General features: G+C 27.0%; 5 protein-coding genes across 5 annotated transcripts; 1 reads left to right on the forward strand and 4 right to left on the reverse strand.

Annotated features, from left to right (window-relative positions):
* Positions 1 to 2289: 2289 nt before the first annotated feature.
* On the reverse strand, positions 2290 to 3813 carry OCT59_023214 (uncharacterized protein; the record flags this gene model as incomplete). Its single annotated transcript, XM_066150614.1, has 4 exons — positions 2290 to 2552; positions 2618 to 2806; positions 2883 to 2934; positions 3214 to 3813. 4 exons carry the CDS (start codon positions 3811 to 3813, stop codon positions 2290 to 2292), a joined length of 1104 nt encoding a protein of 367 aa, XP_066006628.1.
* Positions 3814 to 8881: 5068 nt separating this feature from the next.
* On the reverse strand, positions 8882 to 10417 carry OCT59_023215 (uncharacterized protein; the record flags this gene model as incomplete). Its single annotated transcript, XM_066150615.1, has 5 exons — positions 8882 to 9153; positions 9219 to 9407; positions 9484 to 9535; positions 9597 to 9638; positions 9722 to 10417. 5 exons carry the CDS (start codon positions 10415 to 10417, stop codon positions 8882 to 8884), a joined length of 1251 nt encoding a protein of 416 aa, XP_066006629.1.
* A 1234-nt stretch (positions 10418 to 11651) lies between these two features.
* On the reverse strand, positions 11652 to 13201 carry OCT59_023216 (uncharacterized protein; the record flags this gene model as incomplete). Its single annotated transcript, XM_025313811.2, has 5 exons — positions 11652 to 11908; positions 11986 to 12186; positions 12259 to 12310; positions 12374 to 12415; positions 12494 to 13201. The coding sequence occupies 5 exons, from the start codon at positions 13199 to 13201 to the stop codon at positions 11652 to 11654; spliced, it is 1260 nt and encodes a 419-aa protein (XP_025186544.2).
* Positions 13202 to 14628: 1427 nt separating this feature from the next.
* OCT59_023217 (uncharacterized protein) lies at positions 14629 to 15197 on the forward strand (the record flags this gene model as incomplete). The annotated part of the gene is made up of 3 exons (XM_025324371.2): positions 14629 to 14662; positions 14734 to 14972; positions 15087 to 15197. The coding sequence occupies 3 exons, from the start codon at positions 14629 to 14631 to the stop codon at positions 15195 to 15197; spliced, it is 384 nt and encodes a 127-aa protein (XP_025186542.2).
* Positions 15198 to 16803: 1606 nt separating this feature from the next.
* OCT59_023218 (uncharacterized protein) lies at positions 16804 to 17708 on the reverse strand (the record flags this gene model as incomplete). Its single annotated transcript, XM_025331517.2, has 3 exons — positions 16804 to 17291; positions 17385 to 17545; positions 17626 to 17708. 3 exons carry the CDS (start codon positions 17706 to 17708, stop codon positions 16804 to 16806), a joined length of 732 nt encoding a protein of 243 aa, XP_025186541.2.
* Positions 17709 to 18133: the final 425 nt, after the last annotated feature.

Consider the following 18133-nt stretch of genomic DNA (forward strand, 5'->3'; position numbering starts at 1 on the left):
TGTAGTATTAGTTGCGCTTTTGCTCAGATTAGTGATTTGTTTGATATACCTCATGTCGAATTTTATTCTACTATTGATAAATGGCCTTTGGCGTATAGAGGAGAATTATTAGCTGTTCTTTTAGCATTAAGCGTTGTTCCAAAAAATAGTAAAGTTAGAATTAACACAGATTCGCTTAACGTGATTACTCAATTTGAAAAATTAAAGAAATCAAAATTTTCTCAAACTTCAAGAGAATACTTCAAGGCTAATAATAATTTCTTATAGGCTATTTTATGTAGAATTATATTAACATTGAACTTGCATGTGGAAATGTTTAAAGTGGTTGCTCATGGTGATGATATGGGTAATAATTATGTAGATAATTTGGCAAAACTTGCGCATACTGATCAGGATCGCTATATAGTTTTTCGACAGAACGCTTGTATGATGAAAGTTCTTCCTTGTTGGAATGGGATTATTATTGAAAATAAGCTGTGCTCTTTTTTGAAGAATATTTGCAACTACAAAGGCTTAGAGAAATTTATTAATCTAAATAGAAATTCTAAATATCGCACGTTAGAAGTTGACTGGACATCCACATTTAGTTGTTTAAATTGTGATATAAATAACAATGAAACTTCTGTTTCTTCTTCTAAAACGAAAGCTCAAAAAGTTCACTTGTTAATTGAAGAAATTCCTACAATTGAACAGATGAAGAAATCCTTGCTTGACTTATATGATGGATGGATGTGCCCTATATGTGGATTACATGACGAAACCTTTAATCACGTATGGACGTATAGTGGTTATTATGATATCATTCACAATATTAGAGATAAAACTATTAATCATCTCTTGACTTGGATATTAGAATATAATGATAATATACAAGATTTCAATGCTCTCATGGCGCTTGATATATGGGATATATCTTATGATCCTAACGTGTTTACTTTTATCGATCTTATTAAAGGAATTATACCTATGTCACTTTCAGAATTGTTGAGTTCTTGGACAACAAAGAAAAACGTTGTAGATGTTTTAGTTCGAATGAGGCAGTTTATTTTTAATGAAATATTTGAAGAAATTTGGATTCCAAGGTGTTCGCATTTGAAGGAATTTGAACGTTCTATGGGGTTAACAAAAAAGAAAAAATTAGAATTCAAAAGCGTTCGTTCATTACCTAGTAATAATAGTAGTAATAATAATATTATTCATTATGATTCTTTAGATAGTGTTAGGAATTATATTTATTTTGGCAAAAATATAATAGAATTTTATACTAATCTTACTTCGTAAAGCACCATCGTAGATTTTAGTAGTTTGATTTATATAATTTTATAAGGTCAATTTTACTTTCTTCTGCAGGGCGGGCTTCAACTTACCAAGTTTCGGCTAGTGTATGGGAGGTAGTGGGTTAATTAAAGAAATGGTTTTTAGGTGTAGTTGGTTATATCTTTAATAGTTTCGTGTTTAATTGCCCCACCATCGAAGTAGATTCTTCTGATAGTTTAGTTCATTTTTTTATTTTACTATTTCATTATTTTTGATATGTTTATAAAATTTGTATTCGCTAACTATTACTGTTAAATAAAAAATAAAAAATAAAAGATATCCATTATTCAACCAGATGTTACAAATATTTGAAACAAGATATATAAGAATTAATAGATTTATTATAATTCTATGTTATTAATTATTCTTCTTTGCAAAAATGTATTTAACATGTACTTAAAACTCAATATTTTAATAAAATATAATAATAATCAGAAAAATATGAACTTATAATCGCCGAATTGCACCAGATCTCAATAGCGAAAGTCATCATTTTTTTAATTAATCTAGCTGAGAATGTCATGACGAACTTAAAAAAATAATTTTGATTTAACAAGTGTAGCCTAGATTTTGCAAATAAAGGAATTTCAAAAGGTTTATTTATAATTAAAATTTATTAAATATTAAAATATATTATGTCTGAACTCTTATTACAAGCAAGGTAATTTATTACCATTATGGATGATGATTGATTATTGCAATCTAGTTTTCGATTTTTTAATTTTAAATCTTTTCCTTTATAAACGGGTTGTATTAATGATTGGTCGATTAACTGTTATAGTTAAAACTTTGACCGTCTGACCAAAATGTTAAAAACTAACTAGAGTATAATTATATCTTAAAGATAATATTTTACACAATATTTTAATACTAACAACAATCACTTTCGTTCTTTTGATCATCGTAAACAATATAAAACAGATTTATTTAAGTAGTATAGTACGAAATAAATAAAAGTCAATGTCCAATTGTTTAATTGTATGACACACAATGTTTTGCCTGTTCAGCATGTCTGTGCACTTTTTGTTTTTTAAAATATTTATAACCTAAATATGCAGCAATAGAAACAACACTAAAACCAACAACAATTCCAAGAATGATATTAATTTTTTTGGCATTATCAGGTGAATTAGTTGATCTAGGTTCGTATTGTTCTACCCATGCAAAATTTCTTGCATCAAGAATATAAAAAAATGGTTTCTGTATTAGAGAGTCATTTTTTGGATATATTTCACCTAGTAATAAATTATAAATGAGTATTCAATTTCTTAAAAAACTGAATATAAATTAATTAATTTACCAAAATTTATAAACATATAATTTCCAACTAATGTAGCAGAATGTGAATGGGTTGTTAAAGGTAAAGGAGGAGCTGATGTTGGAATTGACCATTCATATGGGACTACTTTTGTATTTAGTACAGCAAGTTGATTTAGAACTGGTCTATCATTTCTACATCCACCAAAAATAACTATTCTTTCATCTGATGCTATTAAGAATAAGAAAGAAAAACCTTATCAATAATTGTTATTTTACAAGTTTATACTATTAAGTTCAATATTTACTTAGAACTGCAGAATGATAATAACGATTTTCCAAAATAGCACCTCGTACCTTCTAAAAAAGGAGAGTTAATAAATCTAAGGAATAATTTTCTTAAATAAAATATTCAATTTACCATTGATGACCATAGGTCAACTTTCGTGTCATAAAGGGCAAGCTAAATTTGAAAATTATTATGAATTAATGATTAATCCTTAAGCAATACAAGCTTTAAAAGTATGTAATATTTAACTTAGTTACCTGATTTATGTCAAAACTTTGGGATTTATTAAATTCTATCCCACCAATGTAAACAATAATTCCATTAGATAATAAAGTAGCAGTATAGCCTACACGAGGAAGTGGAGCATTTTCTATAGGACCTTTTGACCAGGTTAAAGAAATAGTATCAAATATATTCATATCATTTAATGCTCTGGAATTATTAGCTCCAGTAAAATAATCAATATGTCCACTAAAAACATAAAATTTTCCATTTTCATTGTTAATAACACCATTAATCGTTCTTCTATGTTCAGGTGCAATTCCATTTGTTGTTGGTATAGTCCATTCATTATTTTCTAAATTAAATGAATATAAAACTGATTTATTATAATTATATGCATTGGTATTTACATCCCACATACTTCCTCCAAATAAATAGATTACATCTTTTTGAGGACTAAGGAATGCTGTTGCAAATGTACTTCTGAATGGAATTGATATATTTAGGACTTCAAATGGCGGAACTGCGGTATTAAATGGTTTTGATACATCGAGATATAATATTTGATCTAATGGGAATGCTGCTGGTTTAGATGATGTTCCTCCCAAAAAAAATAATTTTTTATCTACAAGAACCGAGCTTTGTGCATTACGTTCAATTGGGATTAATGAATAACAAATTTCAATTGATAAAATTATCAATAAAAAAAGTACTTGTATTTTTATCATAACTTATTTCTTTTTTTTTTTATAAATATAAATATAAATGTACTATACAAAAAAGAAACCCTTTTTTTACAATGTTCTTTTACGCTTTATGTTTTAATTTGTGTACATTTTTATGTTGTGTAATTGTGTACTTTACAGAAACCTTCAATTTTCCTAAATATGTTTGATATATCACCGATAGATAGCATTTATGAATATAGCATATTACCATGTATGCAATATTGCTAAGATATAGTCAATATACAAGCAAAATATATTGATAATATGTTCTTTATATGCCAAAATTTATATTAAAAACAAAATATAACCAATACATATCTAAGATACATTCAAAATATGTTCGTCATATGCCAAAATTCATATTAAAAGCAAAATATAAGTAATGTATAACCAACATATAATTGTAATATGTTGGATATATTCCAAAAATGCATATTAATATAATTAAGGTTAACATATTATTAAGATATATTGATAATATGTTCTTTATATGTCAAAATCATATTAAAAACAAAATATGACCAACATATATCTAAAATACATTTGAGATATGTTCTTTATATACTGAAATTCATATTGTAAGTAATGTGTGAGTAACATACAATTGTGATGTGTTTGATATATTCCAAAAATACATATTAAATTTACTCTTAAATTTATATGTTTTAAATTTATATGTTAAAATTTATTCTAGCATCCTTCCAGCTCCAGTAACAATACAAATGATTATAACATTTTTTGCTTTGACTTTTAATTAATAGAAAATTTTGATTAACAAAGAAAAAATTTTTTTTTGTTTTAGAAGTAATGAAAAGAATTAAGCCAAAATCAATAACCCAAGTGAGAAACTAAAAGGAAAATTGTTTTATAAAGGATAAAATAAATTTACATTTCTGGAATGAAAGAAAATGAGGACAATGTTAATCACAATTCTCGGACTGGTAATGATTCAACTAAATTGAACTCATAATAAATTAGCTGAAAATCAACTACTGATTTTGGAGAGCGTCTAAAGCTGTGTTTGATCACATGATGTTGTTATATTCATCGCGCCCTCCAGTTTTTCATTTTTACTATACTGTATATCCCGGGGACTTAAATTTTTTCGAGAGTTGAAAAATTATTTGTCACATATCTATTTATCATGCCTGCACTATTAAAAATCACGTGATCAAACACAGCTTTAGACGCTCCCTGGTTTTGGCTAAAATTCAAATATTAGTCAGCTAATAAAACTTCACGAAAAATTAAACAAACCATTGCTAAACTTTGACTATTTCAACGTATAAAATGTTGTTAACCATAGCTTGTAACACTAAGATAATCAGTGATTTATAGCTTAACTGCAGTGCAATTCAACTGATTAAAGTTTAAGCTTTTATAGTTTAAGCTTAAACTTTTTTTTCTTTCCTTTCGTAATTTCCCCTTCCTCTTGTAATTTTCGTAATTTCTCTTTCCCTTTCTCTCACTCTTACCTATCCCTTTTCATCCTTTTCCTTTCCTTCCTTATTTTTCTTTCAAGTGGCTTTTTGGTTTTTGGACATGGTACTTCAGTAGGTGTCATAATAATAATCTAATTTATTTACTTCATCTTTTAAAAAACAACTTCTAATTTCTTTTTTTTAGACAACTGGACGTGTGGGAAATTTGAAGTAACATAATTATTGGAAAATTACTAAAAAGCAACGATCATATTAACAAAATGTTTAAAAAGTATATCATAAATTATGTTCTTTTTGGTTTTTATGTGACAAAACATTAATTAACGTTTTGTGTTTTGTATTTTGTAGTTTAGACAGCTTTTCATTATCTTTGACGGATGGTGAGTGACATTTTTTCTAATGTTGTTTTTAACAAAACATTACTGATATTTTTGTTCTTTTCTTTTTTTTGAGCAACATATCCAAGCACTGTACATCCAAATTAACCACAACGTCAATACAAAATCAAGGCATGGGATTTTGATAAGATATTTTTAAATTTCATTATTCTGCCTTTTAAAGGATGGTTATTAATTTCTATTTTTTTCTTTTTTTTTAGGCGGTTAGCTCTTTGGCTCTTTGGACGTGTGGAATTTGGTAGGAACATTCTTTTTTTCAGATGATACTTTCAGGACGCGTAGAATTTTAATTTTTGTTTTAATTTTTTATTATTATCTTAATAGGTAAAGTTTTAGAATATTAACTTTTTTTTATTTTTAACAATTTTACTTACAGTCCATTTCTTAATTCTTTTTTTAGGCGTATCTTTCAGTCTCTGGAGTCTAGACGTTAGTAAAATTTTTAATAGTTTTTATTGAATGAAACAGCTACTAATTTTACATATTTTTTTTGTAGATAGCTGGTTTTTTAAGTGCTTGGGAAAGTGGAAGATCCGGTAAGTTTTTTACTTTTATTTTGAACTAATTCTTTTGAATGAAATGACCACTAACATTTCATATACTATTTTTTTTAGATGACCAGTTTTTTGAGTATTTGAACACGTAAGACTTTGGTAGGAGGAATAAATTTTTGACGATACACAACTTTATGGCATATTACTATAAATCACTGTTATTATATTTCGGCATGTAATTATTATATAATTTACATAATTTTGCAATATTATTTACATATATTAGATATATAATAGTTATAAAAAGAGTAATCATGTATTTTTAATATATGGGTATCATATAAAAATAATATACTAATTATACTTTTAATACATGTTTGATATATGGTTGTCATATGAATTTCTAATTATATTTCTAATATATGCTTGATATGTGATTGTCATATAATATATAAATCCGAAACATATTTTTGATATATGATTGTCAGATTTTTCATGTAATATTTTCTACATATTGTAAGCATATAGTTAGAACGAAAATAACAGAAATACTAAAGTGATGTGTCTGTTATATTGTAAAGATATTGTAAACATATTTAGAAAAATTGAAGGTTTCTGTAAAGTACGAATAAAATGTATCGATCGATGATCTTTTTAATCCTTTATTAGTCTGTAGACTGTAGTGTAACGAATTAGTCCGAAGTGTAACGGAAGACTATGCACTATTCATATCGATTTCACGACCTCCTGTACTCAGTACAAATTTTACATTAGTAATACTGTACAAATTTCATCAAATTCCGCGTAACGGTTGTCCGTCCGGCACGTGATGTTGTGCAATGATAACTGCGCTTCGGACTTGATAACGGTTTCCCGTTTCCTAGTTTAAATATGAATTTTATTTGAATTTTTTAGGTAAACCAAATCACAACCGGAGCCGATCACGTGAATTATATAGACCCAGACACGAATATAATTGCTATAATTTTACAGCATATATCCGCCGAACTGGAATTAACAATGAAAACGTAATATTTCAATTGCATTACATGATCATATTGTGCGGATTGATAAGAAAAATGGAATCGTAATAAAGAATACCATAATAAATACAAGTAAACACCGCAAAGTTCGATGGTTTTTAACGTCCGATGGGTTTATGGTACAGACAAGACTTTCATGTTATTTGTATATTAAATATAATAAGTCCCTATAAAAATTAATTATCCGTAAAATGTAATAGTAAATAATTGATAAATAACGGTTATAATATAAATGTCTAATAATTTAAACATTTTATATATGTACTCCCTAATAGTATGTATATAACCCATTCTATTATTCATCATCTGTATAATCTACATCCACGTAATAAGTAGTTTTAATCTGAAAAAACCCTACACAATGGTCTATAGCAAATGCATCAATGAATTCATGCGCTCCAAATTTTTGAAATGAGATAAAACCTGCACTATATTCTCTAACATCTGCAGTCCAATGAATATACGCTAACATATAAGTTACTTTGTCAAATTCATAAGCAAGATAATATTCAACCTGTTCATAAAAAAATTAATAAATTAAATTATTTTTTTTTAAAAAAAAATAAAGTTTTAAAAAAAATAAAGTTTCCGAAGTGTTGTTCGAAACGAAACTCACCTATCCAACGTATCCAACGCCAAGAGCTGGAGCCAAAACCTACAAAATAAAAGAAAAAAAAACAAAATAAAAAAAAAAATTTTTTTTTTAATAAAAAAGTTTCAAAGCGAAACGAACTTTATCTAAAACCCGTTTCGAATTAAATAAAAAAAAGTTTATCACATATACACGTGATTATCTTTGTCGGCCTATAGAATATGCTCAACCGACTTCGAAGATGATGTTCAAAAAGTCATGTGTTGAAATTTTGGTCGAAGCTTTGAACTTTTGGCTGAAATTTAGCCAAAAGTCACATGACCGATTTTTGATTTCGACTAGTGCAATAGAAATAAAGAATCTATTGAGTATTGAAAAGCAGCAAATTGAAAACAAAACAAATTGCCAAATAAATCTTCAAATTCGTATATATTTTTTAAATGTGTAATAAATAATTGATTTATTAATATTTATTCTGTTGACATTAAAAATTGACCCAGCGCGCAGCCAACACTTCGTAGATCATCTCGTAAAAAGACAAATGTTGGAAAACGTCTAATTGAAGATAATAATTCAAGCAAACCTGTCAAAAAACGACAATGTAAAAGTCATAAAAATTTACAATAGGAATTTACTATACGTAAATTGACCTTATTATGTAATGATTTCATTTCGCATTACTATGTTGAAACATGTTATTTGAACATCATTTGTACGTTAAGTTAGTGCGACTTACGAATATTTAATATTATATCAATTAAAATTATGTTTAAATTATAAACAAATAATGATTTTTCGAATAATATATGGTCAAATAATATTTTTTTACATACATTTTATAGAAATTGTGTTTTCAATAGTCATTTGTTTTTGAAAGTTTTAGGATGTAGTAAAGTTTCAAAAAATTGGCTAATTTATTAGGATCGTATAAATGATCGGCCGATAAAAATGTGTATCGTACTTAAATATTTTATAAAAATATTTTACGCAATACTTTATTTAACACTAATGGCAATTGTAAATTCACTCTCGTTCTTTTGATCATCGCAAACAATAAAGTAATATAGTATGAAATAAATAAAAGTCAATGTCCAATTGTTTAATTGTATGACACACAATGTTTTGCCTGTTCAGCATGTTTATGCACTTTTTGTTTTTTAGAATATTTATAACCTAAATATCCAGCAATAGAAACAACACTAAAACCAACAACAATTCCAAGAATAATATTAATTTTTTTGGCATTATCAGGTGAATAAGTTGACGCTACAATAGTAGGTTCGTATTGTTCTACCCATGCAAAATTTCTTACATCAAGAATATAAAAAAATGGTTTCTGTATTAAAGAATCATTTTTTGGATATACCATACCTAGTAATAAATTATGAATAAGTATTCAATTTCTTAAAAGACTGAATATAAATTAATTAATTTACCAAAATTTATAAACATATAATTTCCAACTAATGTAGCAGAATGTAAATGAGTTGTTAAAGGTAAAGGAGGAGCTGGTGTTGGAATTGACCATTCATATGGGACTACTTTTGTATTTAGTACAGCAAGTTGATTTAGAACTGGCTTTTCATTTCTACTTCCACCAAAAATAATTATTCTTTCATCTGATGCTATTAAAAATAAGAAAGAAAAACCTTATCAATAATTGTTATTTTACAAGTTTGTACTATTAAGTTCAATATTTACTTAGAACTGCAGAATGTGAATAACGATTTTCCAAAATAGCACCTCGTGCCCTCTAAAAAAGAAGAGTTAATAAATCTAAGGAATAATTTTCTTAAATAAAATATTCAATTTACCATTGATGACCATAGGTCAACTTTCGTGTCATAAAGGGAAAGCTAAATTTGAAAATTATTATGAATTAATGATTAATTCTTAAATAATACAAGCTTTAAAAGTATGTAATATTTAACTTAGTTACCTGATTTATGTCAAAACTACGGGATTTATTTAAATATATTTCCGTCCCACCAATGTAAACAATAATTCCATTAGATAATAAAGTAGCAGTATAGCTTATACGAGGAAGTGGAGCATTTTCTATAGGACCTTTTGACCAGGTTAAAGAAATAGTATCAAATATATTCATATCATTTAATGCTCTGCCATAAATAGCTCCAGCAAAATAATCATTACTTCCACCAAAAACATAAAATTTTCCATTTTCATTGTTAATAACACCATTAATTAATCTTCTATTTTCAGGTGCAATTCCATTTGTTGTTGGTATAGTCCATTCATTAGTTTCTAAATTAAACGAATATAAAACTGATTTAATATTATTAAATACATTGGTATTTACATCCCTCGTAGTTCCTCCAAATAAATAGATTACATCTTTTTGAGGGCTAAGGAATGCTGTTGCAAATGAACTTCCAAATGGAATTGATACATTTAGGACTTCAAATGGCGGATTTGCGGTATTAAATGGTTTAGATACATCGAGATATAATATTTGATCTAATGATAATGTTGGTTTATATGATCTTCCTCCCAAAATAAATAATCTTATATCTACAAGAACCGAGCTTTGTGCATTGCGTTCAATTGGGATTAATGAATGACAAGTTTCAGTTGATAAAATTATCAATAAAAAAAGTACTTGTATTTTTATCATTTTTTTTTTTATATATAAATATAAATATACTATACAAAAAAGAAACCCTTTTTTTACAATGTTCCTTTATACTTTATATTTTTTTATATAATAATTTGACAAATTTTCTTTGTTTTTTTTTATAAAATAATTTGTGCATATTTTTATGTTGTGTAATTGTGTACGAATAAAATGTACCGGTGATATTTTTAAAATTCTTTATTTAAAATATGAATTTTACTTGAATTTTGTAGGGAAACCACTATGTCTTTGAGAATTAAAAATTATTTTATAAAAATCCATGGTGACACGGAATGTACCCTCTCCGTTCCGCCGCTCGCTCCATACAGCGACCCTAAAATTTCTCCGGGTTGTGGCAAATAGAGTACGTGACAAATAGGCATTTGAGCCCTCAAAAAAAGAGAATCTCGCCAATCACGTGGTCGTGACAGTTAAACATAATCGGAGTCGATCTCGTGAAATATATAGACCCTGCTATAATTTCACAGAATCGGTCTAAATTAAGGATTTAACAATAAAAACCGTAATATTTGTTTCACAACCCTTAAATTTCAATTGCGTTACATGATCATCTTGTGCGGACTGATAAGAAAAATGGAACTTTTACTCATAAATACAAGCAAAGTTCGATGGGTTTTTAACGTCCGATGGGTTTATGGTACAAACAAGACTTTCATGTTATCTGTACATTAATATAATAAGTACATAGCTATTTTTATTTGTTTTTGAAAGTTTTAGAATGTAGTAAAGTTCTAAAAAATTGGCAAATTTGGTATGATTTTAGGATCGGCCGATAAAAATGTGTACAATAAAACTATATTTTAATAAATTTAAATTTGCAAATAGAAAAGAACTTCAAAAGGTTTATATATAATGAACTTATTTATTTTTTATAAATTAAATTATTAAATATTAAAATTCTACCCAGATATATGTCTGAACTCTAATTACAAAGGTAACTTATTATCATTATGGATGATTGAATTGTTGTCAAACTAGTTTTCGATTTTTTTAATTTTAAATCTTCTCCTTTATAAACGGATTGTATTAATAATAGGTTGATAAGTAAACTTTGACCGTCTTACCAAAATGCTAAAAACTAGATTATAATGAAATCTTTAAAGATAATATTTTGATATTTTAACGTAGAAATTATTGTAAATTCACTTTCATTCTTATAAACAACATACCAGCAGTATATTACGAAATAAATAAAAGTGCAATGTCCGATTGCTTAATTGTATGACACACACTGTTTTGCCTGTTTAGCATATCTATGCACCCTTTGTTTTTTATAATATTTATAGCCTAAAAATCCAACAACTGTAACAACGCCAACACTAATACCAACAGCTCCAATAATAATACCGATTTGTTTACCATTATCGGAGGGTTCGGGTTCGTATTGTGTTACCCATGTAAAATTTCTTATGTCAAGAATAAAAAAAAATGGTAACTGTATTTGAGAATTTTTAAATGGAGTTATTTGACCTAGTACATAAATTATACAGTAAATGATTATTCAATATACTTAAATGACTGAATATAAATTATATTAATAAACTTACCAAAATTTATAAACATATAATTTTCAACTAATATAGCCGAATGTGCAGCAGTTGTTAAAGGCATATTACCTATGGCAGAAACTTGTGGAATTGACCATTCATAAGGTGTCGTCTTTGTATTTAATACAGCAAGTTGATTTAAAACTGGATTATCGTTAGGAACTTGACGTCCACCAAAAATAATTATTCTTTCATCTGGTGCTATTAAAACAAGGGAAAAAAAATGGATCTTACTAATTGTTATTTTTAAATTTGTATAACTATATTACTTACTTAGAACTGCGGAATGTAAAAAACGATTTTCCATAGTAACATTTCGTGCCGTCTAAAAAAGAAGAATTAATAAATCTAAAGAATAATTTTCATTAAATAAAATATTTAGTTTTACCATTGATGGCCACTCGTCAGCTTTTGTATCATAAAGAGCAAGCTAAATTGAAATTTACTGTGAATTAATTAATTCTTAGATAATATAGTTTTAGAAATATGTAATATTTAACTTATTTACCTGATTTATGTCAACAACACGAACAGCATGAGTTTCTCTTCCACCAATAAAAACAATAATTCCATTAGATAACAAAGTAGCAGTATAGTCCACACGAGGAAGTGGAGCATTTATTATAGAGCCTATTGACCAGGCTAAAGTATTAATATCAAATATATTCATATCATTCAATATTATGGAATTATTAGGAGTTCCAGTATATTGATCACTAACTCCACCGAAAGCATAAAATTTTCCAGTGTTATTGTTAATAACACCACTAATATCTTTTCTTCTTCCAGGCACAATTCCACTTGTTGTCGGTATGGTCCATTCATTAGTTTCTAAATTATATGAATGTAAAATTGATTTAAAATCATCTAAATCAGTATTTACATTCACTGTAATTCCTCCAAATAAATAAATTACATTTTTTTGAGAACTAGGGAATGCTATTGCATATGAACTTCCAAATGGAATTGTATTTGGTAATATTTCAAATGGTGGATTCAATGTATTAAATGGTTTTGATATATCGAGATATAATATTTGATCTAATGTTGTTGAATTTTTTGGACTATGATGATATGACTCTCCCCCCAAAAAATATATTCTCTTATCTATAAGAACTGAACTTAGTGAATAACGTTCAACCGGAATTACTGATTGTCCAATTTCTATTGATAAAATTATCAATAAAAAAAATATTTTTATGTTATTAATATTCATTCTTATCATAATAAAGTTTGTAATATTTTCTTTTTGAAACAAAAAAATACTTGTTTGCAGATTGCTCTGAAATTTTTGTATATTTATAAATTTTCTCTTTATTTAGAGAATACACCAATGGAGTTATGTAAATACGATTATATAGCTAGTTCAACGCTATTTATATTACGATGATCATTTACGTATTTAGTGAGTTCCGTATTTACTTAAAGTTTAATTTTATAATGAAATTATATTTTAAAGTTATTAAACAAAAAAAAAATAAATTAATAAACTGATTCAGTTCTTAAATATACAATAGAAAAAATAATAATTGTTCATCAAACTATTAAAAAAAATTCTGAATTTTATAATGAATGATAAAATAAAGAAAATTGATTAAAAGATCTAAAAAAGGAAGGTTACTCTCTTTACGAAAAAATTTCGGAAAAAAAACTCCAACAATATTAACTATATTAAAATAACAAGTGTAATAAACGAACGAAAAAAGAAATAAAAAAAAGTAAATCATAGATAATCAAAGATCCAAAAAGTATTATGCATAAATAAGATTTTATAATTTTTCAAATGAATTGCATAAATGTGGCGCAGGCTTACGTTGGTGTCTAAAACTTCCATTACTTCAAAATAAAGTAAAGATGATAAAAGGCCGTAATTATATAAATTACTGTATCTTATACAATAATTAACAAGTAGAATTTATCTATACTTGAAGGAAAAAATAAATGACTTTTTTTCACGATTAAATTTAAACGTTCCACGCAAAGATATTTTTGACCAAAAATTCAATACTGACGATCACCCGGAGTTATCGTGTTTCACAATTTGGTACAAACCTCCAAAACAAAGGAAATAATGAAATTTATATAAAAGTTATGTAGCAAATTCTACAATACATGTATTTTTTTATGTATTGTTTAAAAAAAAATATACAACGAAATAATAAATTGATAAAATGAGTATTAATTCTATCAACTGAAAGTGGACAATCATTACGTCATGGACAAAGCGCAGTTCTTGTAGATAAAAAATTATATTTTTTTGGAAGAGAGTCGTTTTTTGGTAAACTAAAACATTCAATACTACATTTGGACCAAATATTATATATTGATTTATTTTATTTATTTGGAGGCTAATGTACAGTAGATCAATTTAAATTTGATTTACATTCGTATAATTTAGAACTACTAATGAATGGATCATAACAAAAACAACTGGAATTGCGCCTGGGAAAAGAAGAGAAATAAATGATGTCATTAATAATGAAACTAGAAAATTTTATGCTTTTAGTGGATTGGATACAAATGATCAAAATGTTGTAACAACGTTTAATATGAATATACTTGATATTAATTCTTATGACACGAAAGTTGACAGATGGTCAACAATGGTAAATTCTTCTTTTTTAGACGGCACGAAGGGTTACTATGGAAAATCGTTTTTTACATTCCGCAGTTCTAAGTAAGTAATATAGTTATACAAATTTAAAAATAACAATTAGTAAGATCCATTTTTTTCCCTTGTTTTAATAGCACCAGATGAAAGAATAATTGTTTTTGGTGGAAATAAAGATGATATTGCTACACCAGTTCTAAATCCACTTGCTGTGTTAAATACAAAAGTAGTCCCATATGAATGGTCAGTTCCAACACCAGCTCCTCCTTTACCTTTAACAACTAATTTACATTCTGCTACATTAGTTGGAAATTATATGTTTAATTCATATTCAGTTTTTTTAAGAAGCAAATTGAATAATTTATTACTAGGTCAAGTACATCCAAAAAATGATTCTCTAATACAGAAACCATTTTTTTATATTCTGACGTAAGAGGTTTTACATGGGTAGAAAATTCGAACCTGAACAACTATCACAATCACAAAATAGAACTCTACTACTGTAAATACTTCTTCGACCGGTTTAAGTGTGGCAATCCCTGTCGATAATGGTAAACAAATCGGTATTATTATTGGAGCTGTTGGTCTTAGTTGGTCTTAGTGTTGGTGTTTTCGCAGTTGCTGGACTTTTAGGTTATAAATATTATAAAAAACAAAAATATACGCGTGCTATACCTACTGCTGGGAGTCCAACTCTATAACCCTGTAAAAAATTTCTATCCGAATATTTTATTTATCCATGGCTTTCATAAAAAAAACATGGAAATATAAAACACAGATTAACAGGGCAACTATTTAACCAAAAATTATAAAACAAATATTTTATTTAAAGATTTATACAAGAATATTCTTTTCATTTTCATTTTATAAGAAATTAACATTTATTACATTAATTAATCTAGTTTGTAAAAATGTGATATATCCTTCGCCACGCACTCAGTACATACAGTATATATGATTATTTTTCAATTTATACCAAAAAATCACCTGATAGACTATCACTTGACTAAATAATGACGCTAATTTCTTGCCTCAATTTTAGTCATTAGTAACAAAGTTTTTCTCCAATGTACCAGCAAATATTGTTATGTAGAGGTCAGGTGATTTCAGAAAATTTTACTATTAATTGTATGCATGTTTTTCAGGGCTGAAATTATGCTAATGTCAGTCAGTTACTAAAATAGGTAATATGTTTTTTTGACTTGGCATTATTCAAATTATCTGAAAAAGGAAAAATCCACACGATTTTGGGGCATATTTATATATATTTCGGTGTCCTATTTTGGTTTATTCTTTTTTAAGTTGTAAAATTTGTTACTTCCACATGTGATTTACAGCGTTAATGAAAGAGAACGAAAAAATCATTAGATATACTTCAGATATCAAGTATTGGATACGAGCTTTAAAATCAAATTTATTGCGCTCTAATTTTACTTCCATAATTTTAGGCCTTCTTAAAAAAATTACTAAATCTAGATTATATTGGTATCATTAAATATTTCCACGCAATATCACAATATTTAACAAAACCGATACTGCTCCAGCAGTAGAAAAAAAACGTTCCATAATATCATTAATTCTGTCCGTATGACATATAATGTTTTGTGTGTTCAGCATGCCTATATATATAATAATATAATAATACCAGTTTTTTTAATAAATTAATGTACAGTACTAACAAAATTTTGTGGTTGCTCAGGTTCAAATTGATTTATTTACTCATGTCAAGAATATAAAAAGAATAGTATTTTGTATCCGAGGATTTTGTTTTATGATATAATAAAGACCAGTTTTAGATTTTACATGTATAATCTTTAAATAAAGAGTAAAAGAAAATTATAAACTGTAATATATGACAGATAAGAAATTGTGTGCAATCCTCCGTACAGCACATTTTTACTTTTGAAAGTAGTTTTATGATTCGATTAATAAAGAAAAACAAAGCTTAAAATTTAATTTTATATACGAAATTGACATATCTTAAAATGAATTTATATACATTATTATATATAATTATTGTTCTCACTTTTGAATAAAATAATGTTCTTGCATCTTTTATACATATTATCTCGAAATCCTTCAAGAACCACGTGATCTTAGCGCAATCTTTTTAACTTCTTCATATTCAGAAGTATCATCTAATCTTTTTATTTTCATTTTATACTAAAAATATATATATATATATATGAACTTGCCCTTTCCAACACTTATTCCTCTATATCCATAAAATCTACTTCAAAATCAATAAGATCCTCTGATTCATCGTTTACCTTAGGAGAAGAAACAATAAGATTTAATTCTTTGCGTTCAACATTATTTGTGTGAACATGAGATGCGGCAGCCATATATTCTTCAAGCTCTTTATCGAGATCATTTGCATTTACAACAATCTTTCTTTTCCTTGAATATAACATTTCAACTTTCTTTGTTGCGGGATTAGGTGGAACAATATTTTTTTCTCTTTGCATTTTATTTTTTTCCTCAATTTCTTCTGTTGCATTGGAAAGAATACCATGTTCCTCATGAATGACAGGAAGTTTGAAATTGAGAATATTCGGTTTTGATCGAGTTTTCCTGAGTTTCTTTTTCTTTCTTTTATTAATTGGTTTTGGAATACGATTAACAGTGGCCTTGCCTTGATCCAAAGACACTGTTTGTGCAACGGCACCGATTCGACTAAAGACAGATTGACCTTCTGTTTATTAAATATTATTATTATCAATTGATTATGTTAATACAAATTCGATACTAAAATGATTTTTTTTTTTAACATATAGAAGAGAACTACCAGATATTCTTGATATTTGAGGATCATTCACGGCTGTAGAGTAGGTTCGTCTTTTCTTTTTAACTGTCGTTAATGTTCCTTTGTTTGATTTTCGATAAACAAATCGATTTAACGACGGATTTTTATTAGAAATACGTTTTTGCATCTTAATTAAGGTGAACCTATAATTTTTTTAAAAAAGTCATATCTATCAATATCGAGAAAAAAAATGCGAGTATTTTTTTTATGAATGTAAACTCACCTATCGCTAAGCGACATGGATTCTGTCCCTTGTTTTGAATGTCGATAACTGTATGGTTGGCGTTGCACGATTTTCTTCTCCATAATAAGGAATAATTGAGGAAAAAGTTCTTTTTAGTTTGTAAGAATAAATTTTATCAAAAATCCGAGAAATAATCTTATTACTGATAAAAATAATCACTTGATTTGATGACAAATCAATCAAATTAACATACGTGGATTATTAAAATAATGTGTATAAAAGTCGTCACAGTCAGTACAAATGTCATTTGAAATTAATTTTTTCACAACTCAACTCACTTTATATTCACTAAACTTTTTTAATGTTAAATCAAATCACCACTGAGACGCATTCTTAGTGGGTGTCAATCAAGAGGTTTGGGCTATCTAACTGATAAAACTAAAATTGCGCCCCTAATCCAAGTGTAAGCAAAGAGAAGATTCTTTAATAGGTCATTAATAGATATCAATTTGACAAGAAAGTACGCGTTCAAAGTAATATATTTCTT

This window comes from Rhizophagus irregularis, chromosome 32, assembly GCF_026210795.1.
Source record: "Rhizophagus irregularis chromosome 32, complete sequence".
NCBI classification, from domain to species: Eukaryota; Fungi; Glomeromycota; class Glomeromycetes; order Glomerales; family Glomeraceae; genus Rhizophagus; species Rhizophagus irregularis.